This window comes from Lotus japonicus, chromosome 3 (genome assembly GCF_012489685.1).
Source record: "Lotus japonicus ecotype B-129 chromosome 3, LjGifu_v1.2".
NCBI lineage: Eukaryota > Viridiplantae > Streptophyta > Magnoliopsida > Fabales > Fabaceae > Lotus > Lotus japonicus.
Genome location: NC_080043.1, coordinates 92,981,269 through 93,003,098, shown reverse-complemented (window position 1 = coordinate 93,003,098; position 21,830 = coordinate 92,981,269). Strand labels below are relative to the sequence as shown.

Genomic DNA, 21,830 nt, shown 5'->3' with positions numbered 1-21,830 from the left:
AAAATAAAATTAATTAAACTCCACCTTCTCCTACCTTCTCTCACCACTTTTCACCTTCACCATCGCCATCACCCACTCCCCTCTCTCTCTTCCTGCAACTCTTCTTGTCTTCAAGAAGACGAAACACACACACTCTCTCTCATGATCTTAAAGTAAACAGAAAAAGAAAATTAAATGCTCTTCGATTTCGTTTCCATCACCATGTGCGAGTTCTCTCGTTCCCTCATCAACTCGTTACTCCACACTCTCACCTGACTCACCGACTCGGCGAGTCCACTCTATGGCATCATCGTCTTCCCGAGCAAGAAGCAGCTCGCCGTTTTCGCACCGGAAACCCTCCACTCCTTCTTACTCCCCTGCTTCTTCATCTTACTCTTCCTTCACCAACGGAAAGTTAATGCCACGCTCCTGCTCTTCTTCCGCCTCGTCGTTTTTCAACTCTGCTGATTGTGGTGGACGATCCATAGCTCCGAGTCGCAGCGAGTCATCAACCTTTTACGCTGCGTACGACTGTGGTGGTGGTGGTGGTGGTGGTTCATCTACGTTGGAGTTCGGGATGGAGGATGTGATCGCGGAGCCTGTAGATTCTTCTAGGTCTAGTGATAGCATTTCGGTCACGATTCGGTTCAGACCGTTGAGGTAATGCTCAGATCTACGGTTATGCTATTACTATATCCGATCCATTCCATGTGGAATTGAGAGGAACTCAATTAATTGCTCAGTGCTTTTTTGTTTTTTGTTTTTGTGCATTGCTGTTATCTGAGATCAAATGTGATTGATAGTGCGTGGTTATGTTGTTTGGTTGCAGTGAAAGAGAGTATCAGAGAGGAGACGAGATCGCGTGGTATGCAGATGGTGATAAGTTTGTGAGAAATGAATATAATCCAGCTACTGCTTATGGATTTGGTATTTTCCATTTCCATTTCCATGTACATTTTTTTTTTGTGAATTTGGGGAGAGTCATAGCCTCATAGGAGAGAAATTAGGTTTCAACTTTCAACTAGTGCGTTTAAGTTAGCGGTAACCTTGCTATTGGTGTAGAAATTATGGATATTGATGTGAGAATTTTGATTTGATTTGTGGCAGATAGAGTGTTTGGTCCACATACAATTACTGATGAGGTGTATGAGGTAGCAGCTAAACCTGTCGTGAAGGCTGCCATGGAAGGGGTTAATGGTATGAATTGTGATTACCTAGACTCAAGACTACATCGCAATGAGAATGGAATGTTTTTAGTAGTTTCGGATTTGGTACCAACAACCGAGTCGTTCCATTGCTTGGTTGAATGCTGCTTTAGTTTCAACTAGTTTGGATAGCAATGTTAATATGTACTGGTTAATGGTTAGTTAAGTTGCTGATGGAGTTAGCTGAGTTTGGAAGCTAACTTGATAAACATTGCAGGAACTGTGTTTGCCTACGGTGTGACGAGTAGTGGAAAGACACATACGATGCACGTAAGTTTCACTTTCAAAATTAAATTATGTATTGATTTTTATCTTTTTTTGGAAGTTTTTAGTTGAAAGTCAAATTGATCTGTTTTACCTCTTCACGATATTGCAACTTAGAAGTTTGTAATTGTTTACACAGATTTTGGTCATGGGAGACTATCTTTGGAGTTCTTAGCCCTAGTTTTCATAATATCTGCTCTATAGAAATTTGTTTCTTATTTTGCTTTAGGAAACCATGAAAGTATCAATTAAGTTTTTTTTTTTTTTTTCAATTTTAGGGGTCTCTTGATATCTGCATTAAATAGAATGATAGAAATCATTAATGGAGTATTAATTCTGCAAGTATTTTTTGTAGGATAAGTTAGTCAAATACTCAAATGTATATATTTTCTTGTAATTGACACTGCTATTTAGCAGTTTTCTTTTCTTACTCCTAATGAATGCATCCCCTGAAACTGCATATAGTTTAAAATAGAGGGAGTAGTTATTATGCGGTGTATGTAATTTACCATAGTGTTTGGTTAGAGGGGAATGAAATCAATGGTTTTACGAGGGGAATGGGAGGGGGCTAAAATCCCTCCTAACTCAATTTCTCCCGTCACAGTTAGTGCTGAATCTTGAAGTATGGACAAAGCACAAACTTGTATACCTTGTTGTGCTGAAATTTAACTTTTCATTAGAATAACAGGAACAATAAGGACCAAACTCTAGACCACTTGGCCATAGAAGCTCTGATACCATGTCAAAAGCTAGGTATCCCTAAGCTTAAATAGTTAGGTGAAGATGTATGGGTGATTTTATATTACATTTCTAACCAGATCAAACAGCTGAAAATTTGCAAGGGACTTGATAGACATAAATAATGCTGGTAGCCTAGTAGAATTAAAGAATTTTTAACTAATACTATGTGGATAGAAAGTTAGGGTAAAGTATAATTTTAGTTATGTTTAAATACTAATATGGATTTAGTGGTAAATAATCTACCTGTAAACCTATTGACCAAATCATTAATATGGATTTAGTGGTAAGTTATCTATTTGTAAACTTAACATATGACAGAGCATTATGGTATCGACTGATTCATGTAGCTGACCCCATCTACTGGGAAAAATGTTTTGTTGTTTAGATGAAATTACAATACATTAAAAGAATGCTATGAAGTTTTGTATTCTAATACCAGACAGATATGGAAAACAATGTTGTATTTGAAGTTTTGAACAGGTTGACTTGAATCGTTTGATTTGGAACTAGATTCATAATTATTACATCAAACTAGCAGCCATTTTTTATACTATGTGGGTTGCTGTCAATGTAGTTTAATTCAGTTGGCGACTTCATATGTCAAATGCTGGGTAACATGATTTGACGCTCAAACATCTGATTAAATTGTAGTTTTTACCACTGTTTACTTCATATTTATGTATGCATGCATGATGTCTCTGTGTGTGTATATATGTATGTATATAGTACAGTTTTCAATCAGTTTTCGCCTAAAAACTACTCATGGTACTCGTTTTTCAATTCATGTGATATGTTCAGTTGTCATTTTCTGATTTGCTCTTCAATAATGATTTGTGCAGGGTGACCAAGATTCTCCTGGTATCATACCACTGGCTATTAAGGATGTTTTCAGCATTATCCAAGATGTGAGTTTTCATGCAAACGTAGTATAACCTCAAGTTATTCTTATATTTTATGTAGTCATGTAGGTTATATTTGAAACAAGTGTAGCACTGCCTATTGTTTTTCCTTACAAATTATGCTTTGAAGTACAAAGAATGTACTGAGAATGTCTTTGTATCTGTTATCAACACTCTCCCTTGCTTTCTTCTGTATTATGGATGTATCCCGTTTGTTCTTGATTATATCTTACTGTCACTTGCTTGATATCACTAATATCTAATTGCATTTACTACAGACTCCAGGAAGAGAGTTCTTGCTTCGAGTGTCATATCTAGAAATATACAATGAGGTAATACAGAACATTCTCTATTCCACCATCTGTGTTTTGAACAAGCTTTAATAGTTTGGTTCATTCCTAACGGCAACTCTTTCAGCCTTACCTCAACTATATTTTGCCAGCATCTGCAACTTTGTGACACTGATCGTCACATTACATGTTTTCAATTTTTCTTTTTAATAGAGATGTTTTCATGGTTTATGCTTGGTATCAGGTGATAAATGACTTGCTTGACCCAACTGGCCAAAATTTGCGAGTTAGAGAAGATGCACAGGTTTCTGACTTATACTTATGTTAGTTGAAATTAAAATTTTGTTTATAAGTTTGAATTGTGGATTCAAGCTTTTCATGTCTTTCCAAATTCCATGAGCTTCTTTCTCATTCTGTTCTCATTTTCATTTCAATATACAAACACTGACATTTCTAAATTTATTTGAAATATGGGATAACATTTAACTATGAACGAAAACCTAAACCTGTTTTAGTGTATGAACATCGATGAAATGGTGGAAATTGGGTAATGATGGTAATTGGGTTCTGGTTACTGGTTAGTGCTGATGCTTGATTCTCATTCTCTCATTCTTTATAATTATTTTTTTTATCTCTCCCCCCTTTTTCTCTTGCAGTGATTATTGTATTAGAGATCGTTGTTTGAAAATTTATTTCTTTTTATATCCTAAAATTTCTTCTTTGTTTGTAAATTAAATGTCCATTTCTATGCAAATATTAGGTGTTCAAATTTACATTGAGCAAAAAAAATCAATGACAATTGACAACATTTGTAATTGGAAGACTATCTAGACATGTATTACCTATTCTATACTCTTCAGGAAATTTTCTGGTTCTCTCAAGACTAGTGAGATGTAAGTATAACCAATGATTTATGTTGGTTGATATTTCAGGGTACTTATGTGGAGGGTATAAAGGAAGAAGTAGTTTTGTCTCCTGGACACGCACTTTCATTTATTGCTGCTGGAGAAGGTTTATGTTGACAATGATAGATATATTTTCTTCCTATTGTTTTTAGTAATAACCCACAGTTAATTGTTAATTCAGAAACGTTATAAATAAGTATGTTTTTAATGGCAGAGCATCGCCATGTTGGATCAAACAATTTTAACCTCTTCAGCAGCCGAAGTCATACAATTTTTACACTTGTAAGCATTCTTGTAATAGTAGTATTGAAATTTGGTGTCAAAGCACCCTTTCTTTAGTTGAACCAATTGTAAAAGGAAATATATCTTATCACAGCCTGTGGCCTTAGATTTTTAAATGGCTAGTTTTCATTCATAATGTACTTAAGGAGATGGCTGTACTTGCGTTTTCTACATGCTGGTTAAATGTTTAATTATTGCTCAGTTAATGTAATTTTGGCTTTTCACTTGTTAGGTCAACACTTCTTTTACATGTTACCTCTGTTGTAATCTAATACATTTGCAGATGATTGAAAGCAGTGCCCATGGTGAAGATTATGATGGAGTGATCTTCTCTCAGCTTGTACGTGAACATTATAACATTTCAGACATTACTACCTCCTCCTCCCCCTTCCCCAAACACACTGACTCATGTTTTACTGGTTTCTTCTATCAGAACTTGATCGATCTGGCTGGATCTGAAAGTTCAAAAACTGATACAACTGGATTAAGAAGAAAAGAAGGTTCATACATTAACAAAAGTCTTCTGACACTTGGAACTGTAGGTGTCTTACCTCTATATTTTGGCCTATGGTGAAGAAGTTTTGTTGGAACATGAGATAACCAGTTGGATAATTTGCTATCTTTATAAAAGATGGTATTTATATAAAAAACCCAGACAACTCACAACCTGCAATCTTGATTTTGATGCTTAATTTTGAAGGTTATTGGAAAATTGAGTGAGGGGAAAGCATCTCATGTTCCATATCGAGACTCAAAGCTTACTCGCCTCCTGCAGTCTTCACTTAGTGGGCATGGCCATGTTTCAGTGAGTTTGGAATTATCAAATTGCTTAAATGGAACTGCTTTTCCTTTTATTTTATACGTTTGCTGAGTTCAATTAGTCTATAGCTTTGTCAATTTCTTTTGTTTTACTTTCTTCCCGTTTCTGGATTTCTGTATTGGAACATAATTATTTTAGAATGTTTGCATGAGCACCGTTGCACCATATTAACGTGGGCTTTAATATGGTAATTTCAGCTTATATGCACTGTGACTCCAGCATCCAGTAATATGGAAGAAACTCACAATACCTTGAAGTTTGCAAGCAGGGCAAAGCGAGTAGAAATATATGCCTCGCGTAATAAGGTCCGCTCTAAAACTAATAATTTTCTACATAGCGAGGTGTCTATTAGCGTGCACTTGAAGAGTTTCCTGATTCATTCTTGAAAAACTTGTTAAAACAGATTATTGACGAAAAATCTCTAATTAAGAAGTACCAGAGAGAAATTTCAGTCCTCAAATATGAACTTGATGAGATGAAGAAGGGGATGCAACTTGGTGTCAGCCATGAGGAGATCATAAGCTTAAAGCAAAAGGTTTTCATCTAGTGTTTTCACATTCACTTTTTCCCAGGCTTTTTGTGATTGCGTAACAAGATCTGCTTCTCATTCTATTCAAATATATGAATGAGTAGTTAGAAGAAGGTCAAGTGAAAATGCAGTCAAGGTTGGAAGAAGAGGAAGAAGCAAAGGTTGCCCTTATGAGTAGGATCCAGAGGTTAACCAAGCTCATTCTGGTTTCTTCGAAGAATGCTATTCCTGGATATTTAACCGATATACCTGGCCACAAGCGAACTTACTCTGCTGATGAGGAAGATGTGAGTTCCTCCTTCTATTATAGTGTGCTCTACCATCCTTGTTAAGTATTCATCCTGATAGTGAAAATCCTTTGAACTGCTTTTATGATTTGCCGTAATATTTGCATATTGAGTTTCTTTCTTATTCTAAATTTCCAAAGTTTTCAAGTTTTCTGCTGTTCACTGCTAGGCTCTTTTCAAGTTCTGGATATAATTTCTTCTGTTACTGAATCAATACCCATAAAATTGTATTTTTCGGAATTTATGTTGAAGTTAGATATATGAATCTTTCATGGTCCTCTAGTCTCCCCAATCCCTCAAATTGCCTTATGATTTTTAGGTTGAGTTGGTTCTTTGCAATATATCAGAGCCTTTTTTTTTTATGAAGTTGGCAAGTATCCCACCCTTGGCAAGTTTAAGCATTACTCTTCATGTTTCAAGCCCAAAGGGCATTCTTGTGAGGGGGATTGTGATATAATTTTTTTTAATGCCTGCACTAATAGCTTGTGCTTTTAGATTAAGTTGGTTTTTGACTGTTTGATTATTTGTATTCCAACATTGTCATTTAACAGAAAGTATTTTCCCACCAAAATGAACCTTGCATTATGTGACTATCCTTTCAATTTTATAGAGCATGTTAAACAGTGTGTAGATCAATTTTTCCTTTTTTTTACCCAGAAACACGATGTCTTACGTGATGGATCACTTCTGATTGAAAATGAGAGGAAAGTAGATGATGCCACACTGTCATCTGATCTGTCTCATGATGTTCGACATAGAAGATCATCAAGTAGATGGAATGAAGAGCTCTCCCCATCTAGCAGTTTTATAACTGAATCAACGCAAGCTGGTGAACTGATCAGCGGAAGAAGGGCACCAGCGGTAGATTCATGTTCCCTTCCCCTATCAAGAATATCTATTTGTTAATCTCATTTCATAAGTTGCATATTAAATGTCTCAAGAATATTCTGGCAAAATTAATGCGTGGAAAATTGATTGGAATTGAGGACCCACTGTGGGAGGATTGTCCAAGTCATTATATTATGAGTCACTTTGCCTTTATAGTGAAACCTATGTGTGATAATGAGTTCCCTTGTGACTTATGCATGATTTCTTGATATGAAATGTAAATACTGGATACTGATACAAATATACAATTTCCGTAGACAACAATGATAATGCAGACAAACAACCCCTCCCCACAAAAAAGTTGCTCATATCATGTTCATTTTTCAGTCCTGAATTACAGTTTCATTCATTACACTGAAGTGGCTGCGGTGTTTTAAAGAAGCATTGGCTCATGCTGAGTAATCATATCATAGTTGTATATTCCATTGTATTTTCATGCTTAAAATGGTTTCTCTTTTTTAATTGATTTTTGAATTGTAGGGAGGGATAACAATGTCTGATCAGATGGATCTTCTCGTTGAGCAAGTCAAAATGCTTGCTGGAGATATTGCTTTCAGTACCAGCACTCTGAAGCGCTTGACGGAGCAGTCTGTAAATGATCCTGAAGGCTCCAAAACTCAGGTAACCTGCTGTGTTTTCAAATTGTGGTGCACTTATTATGTTCAAACATATGGGTAGATGTGAAGAAGGGCTAAGATACTTATTTTTTTCCATAAAAGTAATTGAATTGAAATGCCATATATTACTGATTTTTGAATTCTTGTTAGAAGTCCTTTATAAGGGTAATATACGTGTTTTTCAGATTGAGAGCTTGGAACAAGAGATCCTAGAAAAAAGGAAGCAAATGAGGGCTTTAGAACAAAGAATAAGTGAGAGTGGTGAATCTTCAGTAACTAACTCATCACTGGTTGAACTGCAGCAGGTGTCTTTTTTTACTTTGTAGATCTTTACATTCTTATAGATTTAAGGTTTCTTATTTATGTGAATTCTTAAATAAAGCTCATTTAGATTTTTGCCTATCTTTGTGTGTTTGTCATGACAGACAGTCACAAGATTAATGACCCAGTGTAATGAGAAGGAGTTTGAGCTGGAGGTCAGTATTATTTTAGCTATACTAGGATGTTTCCATTGCTTTTTGCAATTATTTTCTCAATATGGAATACGAATTTGTGAATTGTGCTGGTGAAATTGATTATTCACTTGTAGTAACATATATTTTTAAATACATGTATCTATAGATTAAATCTGCAGACAACCGTGTCCTTGAAGAACAATTGAACAGTAAGGTATGTGATTGTTTTATCTACTTTATAATTACATTCTTGTCCTAAAAGTTGAAGAACCTGCAAAACTTGTTATTGTGAAATTGTCTCTGTTGACACCCTCTGTAACTTTTTTTTTGTAGTGTTCTGAAAATATTGAATTGCAAGAAAAGGTGAAGTTGCTAGAGCAGCAACTGGCAACAGCTACTAGTGGTAACTTGGTGCTTACTGATCAATGTCCGTCTGGAGAACACATTGATGAGTTGAAAAGGAAAATACAGTTCCAGGTAAACTGTGTATTCATTGCTTTTGAAGTGACACGGCTGAAAGGATTATGTGCTTGTTGAATTTATCTCTTGCTTGGTTTGAGTTTATTTCTTACATCGGTTAACGTTTCCCTGCTTGTCAGTATATTTCACCTGCCTTCAGTCTTTTGGTTATCTTTTATGAAATCACTTGTTAGGATTTCTATTTTAAATAATCTTAAAGGGACTGTGCTTGAATTTGTTTGCAGAAATGCAGATACAACCATCACCAATAAACTTATTATTGTTGTCCAATGTACTGTTTTTATCAAGCCTAAATGACATTTTCCTTTCCTCGTCAGGAGATTGAAAATGAAAAATTGAAACTAGAACAAGTTCACTTGTCAGAAGAGAATAGTGGGTTGCATGTGCAGAACCAGAAACTCTCTGAAGAAGCTTCTTATGCGAAAGAGCTGGCCTCTGCTGCTGCTGTGGAACTGAAGAATTTAGCTGCAGAAGTGACAAAAATTTCATTGCAGAATGCAAAGTTGGAAAAGGAATTGATGGCTGCCAGAGACCAGGCTAATGCTCGAAGCACTGTCATACAAACAGTTAGTGGGGTTAGCCGCAAGTTCAATGATGCAAGATCTGGGAGGAAGGGGAGAATTTCTAGCCGTGCTAATGAAAACTTGGTACCTGCCATAGATGAGTTCGAGTCATGGACTCTTGAAGCTAATGATCTAAAGATGGAACTGCAGGCTAGGAAACAACGAGAGGCAGCTCTTGAGGCTGCATTGGCTGAAAAGGAATTTGTGGAAGAGGAGTACAAGAAAAGGTTTGAAGAGGCAAGGAAAAGAGAAGCTTCCTTGGAGAATGATTTAGCAAATATGTGGGTCCTTGTTGCGAAGTTAAAGAAAGAAGGGGTTGCTGTCACAGAGTCGAACATTAATAAGGAAAATGTTGATGGGGAAGCACCCACGGATGATACTAAAACTAATGACATCGAAAATGATACTATCCCCAAAGAACAAATTTTGGATGGATCAGAACCAGGCAATGAACTTCCCAAGGAAGAACCTTTGGTTGTTCGTCTTAAGGTAACCTATTCCAAAGTTATTTGTATGCCATTTTATGATGTCAAAATTTGAACTCGTTATCATTATTGGGTTATATCCTGAATATTTACAAGTGCAACTTATACTTTGTATGATAATTATCTTCAAAAGAAATTGTTGATTGGATCAATAAACCACTACCCAACTTCTATATTCACTTCAGTACTGCACAATCTTTTAACTTGTGATGAATCAAAAATAGCTGCAGAGTGACAGTTTTTGATCTGTAATTTATGATTTCAGGCACGAATGCAAGAGATGAAGGAGAAAGAGCTCAAGCATCTTGGCAACGGAGATGCCAATTCCCATGTTTGTAAAGTATGTTTTGAATCTTCAACTGCAGCAATTCTTCTTCCATGCCGTCATTTTTGTTGTAAGTCCTTTCTTGTCTTGTCTGAACATTTACTCGTGCCAACTATTTTGACAATTTTCCTTTGGATTTAAATTTGTATTTTGGATCTGAATTACAACCTCTTTTCTGCTTTTGCAGTGTGTAAATCTTGTTCACTCGCTTGTTCTGAATGTCCAATATGCCGCACAAGTATTGCAGATAGGCTTTTTGCTTTCACATCTTGACCCTTATAAGTTATAACAAAGGTCTTTAGCAGCTTTTTTTAGTACTTGTATTTTGTGAGGCATGTCCAAGTTCAAAATTATAACACGTTTTCATCATTTGCTGTTGAAATTTTTGCAGGGTTTGACCTCATTGAGTTATTGTATCCACACGGTCACTGGTGCAATTCTTTCATTAGTTTGCTTGTATGTAAGCTGTTTAAAAGGTATATCGATTATATCATCTTACTGGAAACTGTATAATAGGGGTCGACGAATTGCTGGGGTAAAAGAATGTAAAAAGGGAAAGAAAAGGGTGTAATCAGTACCGCTGAAGTACATCTGTTTTAATGTAATACATCTGTTCTTTGTTGTATAGGCTATAGTTTTTATACATTCACATCCATTTTCTCTCTTATCTTTCTTATTTTTCTATCAGATCACTCATCATAATTTTCTCTTGTCTTTCTTCTATCAGTATTTTCTCTCCAATGTTGGAGGTGGAATTGGGGTGGGTATAATAAATCTTTATTTATAGGCTTTGCACAGTATTATTATTATTATTATTATTATTATTATTATTATTATTATTATTATTATTATTATTATTATTATTTTTGGTTAAAAAGGTGGAGGCTTTGCACAGTATTAGAACGGCAGGTTCCCCCCTCAGATGAGGGTATGAGGCATACATTCTTCCTTGACAAAAGATTGCCAAGAAATTCAAACGGAAAAGAATCACTTGTAAAGTGTAAAGAAATACAGAAAGCATATAAGGAGATAATTTCCAACAGAGTTTACAAATATTTGAGCAATGAAGGCGTCTCCTTTTTTTTTAATTAAGGGAGGACTAATTGAAGGAACTTTGTAGCTGGACTAGCCATTGCATCTCCAATTCGAGTAAGCACCTTTGGCTTGTGGCAATTTTCATTAATCTGGGGATTATTGGAAGTGCCAAGCTGAGGGGATCTAACTTGAGATTGTGGTACCGAAGCTTGCATTGGAAACGAACACATTCTGAATCTTGGTCCTGAAATGCTGACTGGTCCTCCCCATTCTGATTAAAAGAAAATTACCATTCAAATTTGTTAAAATCCTATGAAATGGGTCTCTCCATAGTCTTTTAAAAATAATGTGTGCTATACCAAACCTTTGCAGAAACATTAGGTGCAAAAGAAGCATAAAAAATGTCTTCCATGCAGTAATCATGTATTGTCCCAATCAAATATTCTGAAATGCTTGTTGAAGCTGAAACCGTGTCGCAAGCCACATTGTCTTCAATCAAATGAGAAGACCTGGTATTTTCATTTCATTTGAAAATGAACTTGATCTGCTAACTTGAGATTTAGAAAAGAGATTCTTACACTAGAGCAAGTGGCACTGCCATGGGAAGATAATGATGCTGGGTCTGAAGAAGAAGTTGGTAGCTTACTCCAATGAGAAGGAACCTGTTGTGTTTCTGCGTATTTTCATTGACTCCATGAATAGAATGGTCACATTCTCTGCATAATATTGCTCTGTGTCCTCTTGGTAAAATAGATATGCCAGATCACACTGATGGCAGAGAGCTGCTTCATCTGCAGGGCAGAAAAGTGAGGCCTCTTCTCTGTGACACATCACACAGGATCTTCATATCTTGCTTTTGTGGCTTCTTAGTTGAATTTGCTTATTGAGTGAGTGCTGGGAGAATTTAGTTTTGAAGGCAAAAAGAGGATGGGGACAAAAGAGTTATGGGTGTTGAAGCTTTGGCGTCATGATCCAGAGAGAGCAGCTAAGCTCTAGGGGTATTAAATATTAACTATGTTTTCTGACTTTCAGAAAACTCTGGATGGATGTCATAGCTTTGAATTTATTTTAATAAACGAGTAAAAATAGCACTTCAAAATTGTTTTTATTTAAAAATGACAAGGATAAAAATAAATACAATAAGCCTTTTTTAACGTAAATACAATAAGCTTAAAGGTAGTTAAATAAATTTTAAATTATTAAGCGTCTTACTTTCAAATTTTTTTTTATTAAAATGTCTTACCGAGTACACATTTGTTCAATTCAAGCAGGTTTCACTTACAAAGTTCTTACTCATTTTTAAATGTGTTGTGTTAATAAAATTTGTCATGTTTTCCTGATATTTTTTCCATATAATAATGCGTCTGTGACAATAATAATGTGTTTATTTTTGTTGCATCTGAACTTTTATAATTTTTTAATATTAAGGTATCCAGCGTTAATAGTAATAACTAATTTTCTTATCGCAGATGTTTACATTAAACAGTAAACTTTTATAATTTTAACTTTGAAAAAATGTGAACGATTAATATTTGATTCCAAATTTTCTGCGATTAAATTCATGACTCTTGAGTCTTGTAAAAAAAAATGTAACAAAAAAAATCACGATTCTTACAAAAGTTCTTGAGCTAAAGTCATAACCGAATATTTATTTGAATATATTTTTACTTATGAGTTTCAATCAAGAATTTTAAAGTACTACATAAATCTCTTCCAAAATAAAAGTACTACATAAATCTTCTATTATAACAACAACATTAGCATTCAGAATTAATAGTGGGGTCTCTGAAAACAACAACATAAGCATTCAGGTTTAAAAGTTGGGTCACAAGCACCCCGAAAATAATCCTTAAGAGTACAAAGATGGTTGCAAAAATCATCATCGGACGTCTCCGCTATGCAGGCGTGGTCATCCTTCCAATTTATTGGACCTGGAGGTAATTCACCTGGAGCCAATCCTACTGTTGGATCTGCAACTGCAATGAAATTCACAATTTTTATGCATATTGTTCTTTTCCGTCCTATGTGAAATTATAAATTAACAAATGTATTGTGAATTTTAAATCCACTATTCAAAATACTACTATAAAAAAAGAATTTTCAATGAGCTTCACATCAACAAAATATGCCTAAATTAAAGAAAATACAAAAAAACCATATTGAAAATTCATAAAAATCAATTTGTTACAAATCTCTCTTGTATAACACACTTAATATTATATAGTTGACTATGATTTATAAACACAAGTATCATTTTCCGGTGTAAAAACATAGGTATCATTTTCCAATTTACTTGTTAATTATAGATTTAAATAGAACATAAGAGATATAAATTAATCCATATCATTTTACGTACCTGAAGATAGAACCAAAACCATGAAAACAACTCCAAAGAGAAAAGGTAGACAAACGCGAAAAGCCATTTTGCAATGACTTTACTTTCAAATTCTAATTTTTTATGTAAAATGGATGGTGAACAATGCTTCATTATATACTGTTTAGTAAAGTCAGGATTTTTTTTTTTTGAACAAGGAACACATGAAAAGTAAAATATTTACTCATTTATTTTTTTAATATTCTCTTTTATGCCATATTTGCATCAATGTGAGATTGACTATATTAACAACAATGACGAATTCATTTAATTTTTAATATTTTCTATTATTCCAAATTTTTTAGGATCAAACCATGGTTGACTATTACTGACTCTATTAACAACAATTATTAATTCAAAATAACCTATTAACATATACACCCTCCGGTCACTATTATAAGCAAAAAATAAATTTTTAAATTCATTCAATAAATAATGTATCTAGTCTATATTATAGACTAGACTCATCATTTATCCAATTAATCTAAAATGTTGTTTTTTGCTTATAATAGTGGCCGGATGGTGTATATATAAGAGACTTAATTTTTTATCTAAAAAAAAGACTTAATTTTTGCATTAAATACAATAAATAATTAAGTATCCTTTGTATTAATACCTTAAGGCTTAAATCATAAAATTATAAATTAAATAATTATATTAAGCCATAACCTATTCAACTACATGCTAAATTATATCAATGACCAATGTCATCAATATATAATTAAAGTTGACTTGACCTATACATTAATAACAATATTAATTAATATTAATTAGTTATTAAAATATATATCAATCATTATATAAATTACTGATTGTAAAATAATTTCAGTTTCTAATATTTGAAAATAATAATAATTATTATTTTTATTTTAATTATTAATGACAACTTAAGAAAAAAAATTAAAAAAATTGACCATTATATTATTTAAAATATTCCCTCAAGTTGATAAATTGACAATAATATAAGTTGGTTATTAATCACATTTTATATTTATCATTATATTAATTACTAATCGTAAACTTTTCAATTTATCATATTAATCCCAACTTATTATTTTAAATAATAATAAGTAAAAATCACTTTAATTAGTTTTTATTGAAAGCAGAAGAGCATATGGTTAAAACTAAACAATAATAATTTTTATACAATGTTAAAAAATATTGTTAATCGTGCATTGCCTCTTCACAGTTACACTCAAACTCTTGGAATCTTTTGAGGGGATTCCAAGTGCTTTGCAAGTTTCTAAACATGCTGGCCATGCTTGCAATTTTATTTCATCATTTCCAACTTAAACGCTCCTCCGAAAAGAAATTAAAGAGCTATGATCTCTTGAAGAGTCAGCCTCACATGAAAATCCTAGAGGCATACTCTGACTCTAAATGGTTCAAGAATGAGTTTATTTTAGTCAATGTTTCAGCCAATGGTATCCCTTATATTATCCCTTTTTGGAAGAAAGATGATGGATGCAACGTTTTTTTTTCCCTTAGAGTGGAATGACAATCACTTTAACCTAAGAATGAATGATCTCCTAATTCCAACTCCTTCTCCTAGTTCTTGAGAGAAACAATACTCTAAACTACTATCGAATTTTATTTGTGCAAATAATGTATGCTTTCCTTGTGAGATCCTTTTATTTTATTTATGTTATCTTCTATCTTGAAATAGTAATTTAATTTTTAGAGTTTCATCTCTTGAATTTTTATATTTTATATCCTTTATTTAATTTGGAGATTAGAAGTGAATTTATTTCCACCTGATTGGATTTAAAATTTATTTCAAATAAAAACCCTTAAGATAATAAATAGATTGTGTACACTATTTTATTTCAGTTTGGCTACCACATAATGAATTAGAGTTTTGTTTGCACAAGAGTTTTCACTATGGTTTGAGCATCATGTCACGAGTGGTGACCCAAGCCGGGATAGAATCGCGAGAAAAGCACTAAATAGAAGTCGTAATGTGACATATTTGTTCATTGATAAGTAAGGAAGGACAATTCCATAGCTACAAGCAAGTGACAACCTATGATCGTGGAAACCCTTAAGGACAATCCATCATTTTCCCCATCAAAGCTTGGTTTGTTGTTTGTTACTATTTCAAGTAGTCGGTTGTTTTTGTTATTTGTTTTATTTACTTTATTGTATTTAAGTATCAAGCAAGCAAGCAACTAACCAATCAATCATTCATTTCGCTTAAATAATTAATAATGGAAAGAGTTAGTAGTTAGTGAGTCAATGATGTGATTGATATCTTATTTCTACGATAAAAATCGTGCTCCTGGGGCTCATGAAGATTTTGGCACCATTCTCGGAGGTGTGTTCATGTTATTTGCAATTTTACTGTTTAATTAGTTGAAACAATTTTTTCTTTTTCTTTTCTTTTTTTATTTGAACTTAATCATCTAACCCTTTGAGTTCTATAAGGAGGAGTCAAAGCTTTGATAGTATTTTTGATCCAAAACCAGAGAAGACCATTTAGACCCCGTTTGGATAAACAGCTTAATTAAGCGCTTATGGTCATAAGTGCTTATGACATAAGCGCTTATTCATAAGCTATTTTTAAAAATTTATTGAAATAAATTAAAAATGAGCTGTGTATAAGCATAAGCTGTTTTTCATAAGCTATCCTGAGTAACTTATGAAAATAAGCTGAAAATAGCTTATTGCAGACCATAAGCTGTTTGCATAAGCTCTCCCAAACACTGACATAAGAGCTTATGTTGTCAGATAAGCTCAAATAAGCTCTTCCAAACTGGGCCTTATAGGAGGCTAGGAGAAAAGAGACTTAGGACCAAGAGATGACCGAACACGAGGCAAACAATCCATGACAGGGATTATCCAGCCCATCTGTAAGGGGTGTTTGAAGCAACATAGCTTAACCTGTTTTAGAGGCTAATAATTTCGACATATGTGCTATCCATGACCCAACAAAACCAGTTTGGGGGATTGTCATGAGAAAATCCCAACATGCATTTTTAAACATTTTCATGAGATTTGTGAGACGATAAAGCTTCAATAGACGACCGAAGATGCGCTTAAATTGCGCCTATCCGATCCTCCTTCTCATTGATTGATAAGACAAATTAGTTAGGACTTCGCCATCAACAATCTTAACATTAACATTATAAGCAACACTTAATAATAGCCACAACATTCTAAAATATAAAATGCATTTGAAAGCTTCCGAATTTTAGAAGTTTATTTTCCAAGAAAATATGTATTGGGGTTTCATCATTGTATTATCTTTAACATATGTGGTTGAGTCTTTCTCTCTCCTGCCATTGAAGTAACTATCTCACTCTGAAAATGAGAATGAACGCGTTCTGTGTCTCAGCTTCTGCAACTGCATCTACTTGTTCCTTTTTCTCCAATCCAAATCCATATCCGCAGGTAGGTACCACCTTCCATTCTCGTTTAACGAACCACTGACATGTATCAATATCAATGCATCTCCCACCGTTTCTCCAATTTAGGGTGCACCGCTTCAAAATTCGAAAATTCCAACTCTCTGTAACAACAAGCCGAGCTCGATTCTCACACCGTTTCATTTGAATTTGAGGAGGAGGTAGGGTTCACCATTATCCTATCAATACCTATTGTATCATGTAATGTGATTATGTGAATGTTGAATTTTCAGCTTCTATTGATATAATTTGATGAAGCTATTAATATTATCATTGTTTATTTATCAGAAATAGTAAATTGGCGTGTTTCAATCTAAAAAAAAAACAGGACAACTTTTATATGTGCAGCCAATCAAGACCCCGAGGAAGCTTTTAAAAAAACCGTCGAAATTGATAGGCTCATTGATATGCTCAGAGAAGCTAATCCTCGCCAAGTATGTAATAATGTCTCTCATTTTCCGCGTTTTAATTTGATTTTAACCATGTTTGATAGTAGACTAGATATTTGGTTCAATTCATGATAAGGGTCTGGAATTTTATGTATTAAATGATTTATTTTGGATAACAGTTATTGATATTTGTCTTTCTTTTGTAAACAGCTTCAGAAGCTTGTTGTTGAAAACATACTTGCTTTCAACCCAAGTTTCTGGGTACGAATTGCGGCAAGAACCGACACTTGCAAATCTGAGGATGATAAAGTATGCTTTTGAGTTTCTAGCAGTTTTTTTATTGGACAGTCTATGTATAGTTCTTTAGTTACACTGCTTTCTTTTGTTTATTGTTGATACGCAGAAAGATTATGAAGAACTGGCGGCAGCGGTTATGAGTGTGGTGGATCGTGTGGTTCAAAAGACTAACGTACCTCCTCCCTCTTCACCTCACTGACTAGTTTTCAAGGGTTGTTTCATTTTCTTTGTTGCTTATTTTGACAACAATCTTGTTATTGTGTGCATGCTTTACAGGAAAAGATAGATTCTGCTACGGATGTCCTGAAGGGGGTACTAAAACCTGTGGTTGATGATGTAGGAGAGGTTTCCTGGCCCCCTAGAGATCCTCAGGCTCTCACATTGATGGAAAAAGTGAGTACCGTTTCTCACTGATTTTAGTGAAAGTGGCGTTTTTATAATGGGAATAACCAAAGGAGAATTGTTCCGTTTTTCTGCTCTTCCATAAAAATTGCAGATGGCAATTGGGTCAATTTGTTAACATTAAGCTTAATTTTTGTTCTATTTGTTTTTCAGTCATTGCTAGGATTTCTAAATGATGATATTTTATTTTGGCAAGTTATTCTAGTCTTCAGTGTGTTTTTTTTTTTTATCAATCATGTGGGTTTTCAGCAAATCCTGTCTGTGTATTTAAACTTGAAGTCCTAACCATTAGGAAATAAACCAAAGGGAGCAAGAAGGACAGCTAGATGAAGGGTTCCTTGCTGAAGTTAATGCACAACTACGACAAGTGAGTCCTTTTTTCAATTTTACTGGTTTTTTTATTAAACCTGGAATAATTTTCATTTGTCACCAAGTGTGTTAGTTACTAGTTTTTATTCTTAATTACTTAGGATTTCCATTTCAGTTTCATAAGCAATATTATTTACAAACTTTGAATTTCTAGGTCCACTTTCATAAGATTGATGGTCCAATATGACTTCAAATGATTACTTAATAATTTTATGAATGAATAAAAAACCCTATGTCAGTCCTATTAAACGAGTGTCATTATTTTGGTCCTCTGGAAAAATTTGACCTTAATTTAGTTTCTAGATCATAGAAGACATCAAGTCTGTTTAACACTTCCACTGCTTTTCATTTGACATGCAATAGTTTTCAATTGTCTGTTGACACTTTATAATCTCGTAACAGAGAACATTCTCGACTGTTTATATTATACTTAAAACTTGTGTTCTTTTGTTATACTTTAAAAATATAACAAGCGTGAGGTATCAACAATTTGGATAATTCGTAAGGCTTACTAATTTTTGTTTTTCAACTACCTATATCTCACAACAAATTTGTCTTGTATGTATTCACTTTTGGTATTGCTGATATTTCTAAATAGCTTCCAGTTATAGTAGGGTATATTTTGTGATATTAGCATAAATGCTGGTATGTTTGGTTTGGTGGGTATTTTATATACGATTGCACTTTTTTCCACATCTTTTCCAATTACCTTACATATTAGCCTATAATGAGCAGGCAAATGAAGATGGTGATAAGCCTGGGTTTGTGGCTATGTTGCAAAAGGTTTTGCAACTCTATGCTTCCAGAGTTCTCTCAAAACGTAGCTATGCCATGAAAGGTATTTTGCAGTCGATGTACTCTATACTGCTATGCACAAAATTTATGCCTAAATAGATGAATATTTGCTTGTGGAATCATGACTACGGTCCACAGGGTATGGTTAACTGTTTTTTATTTAATTTCCCCCTCTTTTGACTACTTATTGAACAGAGGAATATTACAGAAATAGGACATGTGGGGAAGTAAACTTGACCAGATAAATAATTGTGTGAATTTTCATGGTTCTTACCTCAGCATCTAACATTGATTATCAAGCCACGGTTATCAGAAATATGTATGGAAATTTTTGATTTATGTAAAATATCAGTTTAACTGCTGGTGTATAGAAAATGAAGTTCTAGACACTAATAATTTCATTACAGGTTGACAGATATATTGAATTTATATATTTAATTTAGAAGATTGATGTTTTCTTCTTGTAGGGAACGAAGTTTTGAAGGATGAGCAATTCCTTGAAACCATAATCCAAGGTGTCTTTTTCATCCTAATATTTTACGTTGTAGAAAAGCATTTGATTTCTTCAGAGAGAGTTGCTTCCTAATTTGCAAGTTTGAGCTTAACTTCCCATATTGTTTTCTTCCTCTCTATTGATGAACTGGTGGCGCTCCTCTGGAGGGTACCAAAGCAGGATTTCATCTTTGTAGAAATATTCTTTTATGGATTGTTCATTTCATTTGGTATGACGATTTGAAAGGAAAAACTAAGTTGAACGAGTATGATTTTTTTTTATAAATATGTCAGTCATAGTGATACATTTTGCAGTCTGGGACATATCAAGAAGTTTTATTTATGTTTATCTAATCTAGATTAATAGTTATCCACCTTATCTCCAACTTTGAGCTCAGCCCGCATCAATGATCAACTATTTTTTGGTCTCCTGCAGCTCCTGAAGAAGAATGGAACAATATTTTGATCAAAGGATTGACAATTGGTGCTGGGGATATTTCACCAGAAGAGCTCTATGCTGTCTTGAAGAAACGAATTGAACGAACTTTGATTAGAACTGTGAGACAAAGCCATGCTTTTATTCCTTTGGTTCTTGTTCGTTTTTTTTTTTCCCTTCTGCTTAACTGATGTCGTTCCTTTGATTTGTCCATGCTCTTTCTCCTCGCTGCCTGCCGCCGAATAATAAAGGAGGGAGGTTCTTACCAGCAACGTATCCTGACAGAGTACCTGAAAGGCATTGAAATTAGAGCTGATGACCTAGTTCAAGTGCTTCAGGGGAGAACACAATAGCATTTTTTTCATAACTGAGGATGGACCAGGCAGTTGTAATGTCAACTCATAAGCCATAACAATGCACTGCATGATGCTAAAAGTGATTAACTATTTGTGGAGCATATCAAGCTAAATACATAGTGAGCTGGAGAATTTTGTATGATCATATCTTCAAGCAGGTAATATACCTACTCACACAGATAGAGGCTGATTGGTCTTTAGTACAGCATTTGATTACTTTCAGCTAGTTTTGCACAGCAGGTTATATGTCCTGTAAAATTGGGGAAAAAATTGTTGAAGATCCTAGAATTTGACAATAAACTGTTCCTTTTCATGTTTATTGACCTGCAACAAGTTGTTTCTTTGAGTGAATTGCAATGCCTTCATGTAAAGTATTAAATTTGAACCATGAAAAATGTATATGAAAATGATATATAACAATTAGTATAATAGTAATAATTCACATTTATTGTGAGAAACTTCAGCCTTTGCGTAATATCACAATTTCTTCTAGTCAACGGATTTTCCCTGTCTGGGATAATCCCACCAAATTAACCTTCATTTTTTGTACCAGACTTGCTTTAAGCTTAAGCTTAAAATAATTCTTTCTTAAATTTAACTACCATCGCTTCCTTGATCGTGGCGCCTTCCTCTTTCCTTTTACCTTTCTTTGTCTCTAACAATTTTCAGTTTCACTTTTGTTCATGAATTTGTGGTTACTATTTGCATCATATTTCATGTTAAACTTCTCACGCCCTTAACACGAAAAATACAAGGCCTTTCTCGATGATTCAGGTGTCTAAACCGCATGTTAAGAAATCATCATTCACTTCATTTTAGAATCGCCCAATTCGAAGGTTGGTAGCTCGAGATATAAGAATTTCATAACAGGAGGTCACTCTAGGCGAATTACATCTTAGAAGAGCACATAAGTAAATCATATCAAGAAGAATCACATCATTTGGTCATCAAGCTCAATTTCTATACTTGGCTTTGATGATTGCATCCATTTTGTTGGTTTTTTTCCTTTCGATTTTTTTAAGGTAACTTAACTTAGACTATACGATTAAGTTAGCGCCTTCTATGATTGATTTTGTTTGGATAGATGATCGCTAGGTTATCATCTATTATTATTGATCATGATCTAATTTCAACTCGTATTAATTAAAACATGTGGTTCAACATTACTTTTTTTTTAATTTACAATAATAATAATTACCCCACACAAAAGATCATAAGAGTGAGAAATGATAAATGTAATTTACAAGAATATAACGAAATATAAGAAGAAGAAGATAAAGAAAAAATTGAGTGTACTTAAGATGAAGCTACAACTCTAGTCTTTTTTAGTTTTTTAATTAGACTATATATCGCTGATAGTGGTGTTTAATCCTTTAGTCACATAGCTTGTTAATTAAATTGTTCTTACAAAAAAAAGTGGTGTTGAGAAGAATATAAATTTGATATAAAGATATAAATAAAATGTGA

At 33.9% G+C, this 21,830-nt stretch overlaps 2 protein-coding genes across 2 annotated transcripts; both read left to right on the top strand.

The window, feature by feature from the left end:
• Positions 1-37: 37 nt before the first annotated feature.
• Positions 38-10,639, top strand: LOC130747523 (kinesin-like protein KIN-7D, mitochondrial). The gene is made up of 25 exons (XM_057600488.1): positions 38-639; positions 809-906; positions 1,087-1,176; positions 1,402-1,454; positions 3,029-3,094; positions 3,367-3,420; positions 3,623-3,682; positions 4,311-4,389; positions 4,498-4,565; positions 4,849-4,905; positions 4,999-5,103; positions 5,266-5,370; positions 5,583-5,690; positions 5,789-5,920; positions 6,019-6,201; positions 6,859-7,062; positions 7,570-7,710; positions 7,892-8,011; positions 8,132-8,182; positions 8,328-8,375; positions 8,495-8,638; positions 8,959-9,693; positions 9,955-10,084; positions 10,202-10,308; positions 10,406-10,639. The coding sequence occupies exons 1-24, from the start codon at positions 281-283 to the stop codon at positions 10,285-10,287; spliced, it is 3,276 nt and encodes a 1,091-aa protein (XP_057456471.1). The 5' UTR covers positions 38-280; the 3' UTR covers positions 10,288-10,308; positions 10,406-10,639.
• A 5,984-nt stretch (positions 10,640-16,623) lies between these two features.
• On the top strand, positions 16,624-20,734 carry LOC130747522 (uncharacterized). Its single transcript, XM_057600487.1, has 11 exons — positions 16,624-16,813; positions 16,897-16,988; positions 17,156-17,261; positions 17,427-17,525; positions 17,620-17,685; positions 17,790-17,906; positions 18,208-18,282; positions 19,020-19,122; positions 19,547-19,594; positions 20,008-20,129; positions 20,259-20,734. Exons 1-11 carry the CDS (start codon positions 16,730-16,732, stop codon positions 20,358-20,360), a joined length of 1,014 nt encoding a protein of 337 aa, XP_057456470.1. The 5' UTR covers positions 16,624-16,729; the 3' UTR covers positions 20,361-20,734.
• The last annotated feature ends 1,096 nt before the right edge of the window (positions 20,735-21,830 follow it).

Coding starts and splice junctions, on each gene's coding strand:
- LOC130747523 (XM_057600488.1), top strand. CDS start 281: ATGGCATCATCGTCTTCCCGAGCAAGAAGCAGCTCGCCGTTTTCGCAC. Junction 4,390..4,497: donor ATTTATTGCTGCTGGAGAAG/GTTTATGTTGAC, acceptor TTTTAATGGCAG/AGCATCGCCATGTTGGATCA. Junction 10,085..10,201: donor TCCATGCCGTCATTTTTGTT/GTAAGTCCTTTC, acceptor CTGCTTTTGCAG/TGTGTAAATCTTGTTCACTC.
- LOC130747522 (XM_057600487.1), top strand. CDS start 16,730: ATGAGAATGAACGCGTTCTGTGTCTCAGCTTCTGCAACTGCATCTACT. Junction 16,814..16,896: donor ATCCAAATCCATATCCGCAG/GTAGGTACCACC, acceptor TCTCCAATTTAG/GGTGCACCGCTTCAAAATTC. Junction 17,907..18,207: donor CTCTCACATTGATGGAAAAA/GTGAGTACCGTT, acceptor CCTAACCATTAG/GAAATAAACCAAAGGGAGCA.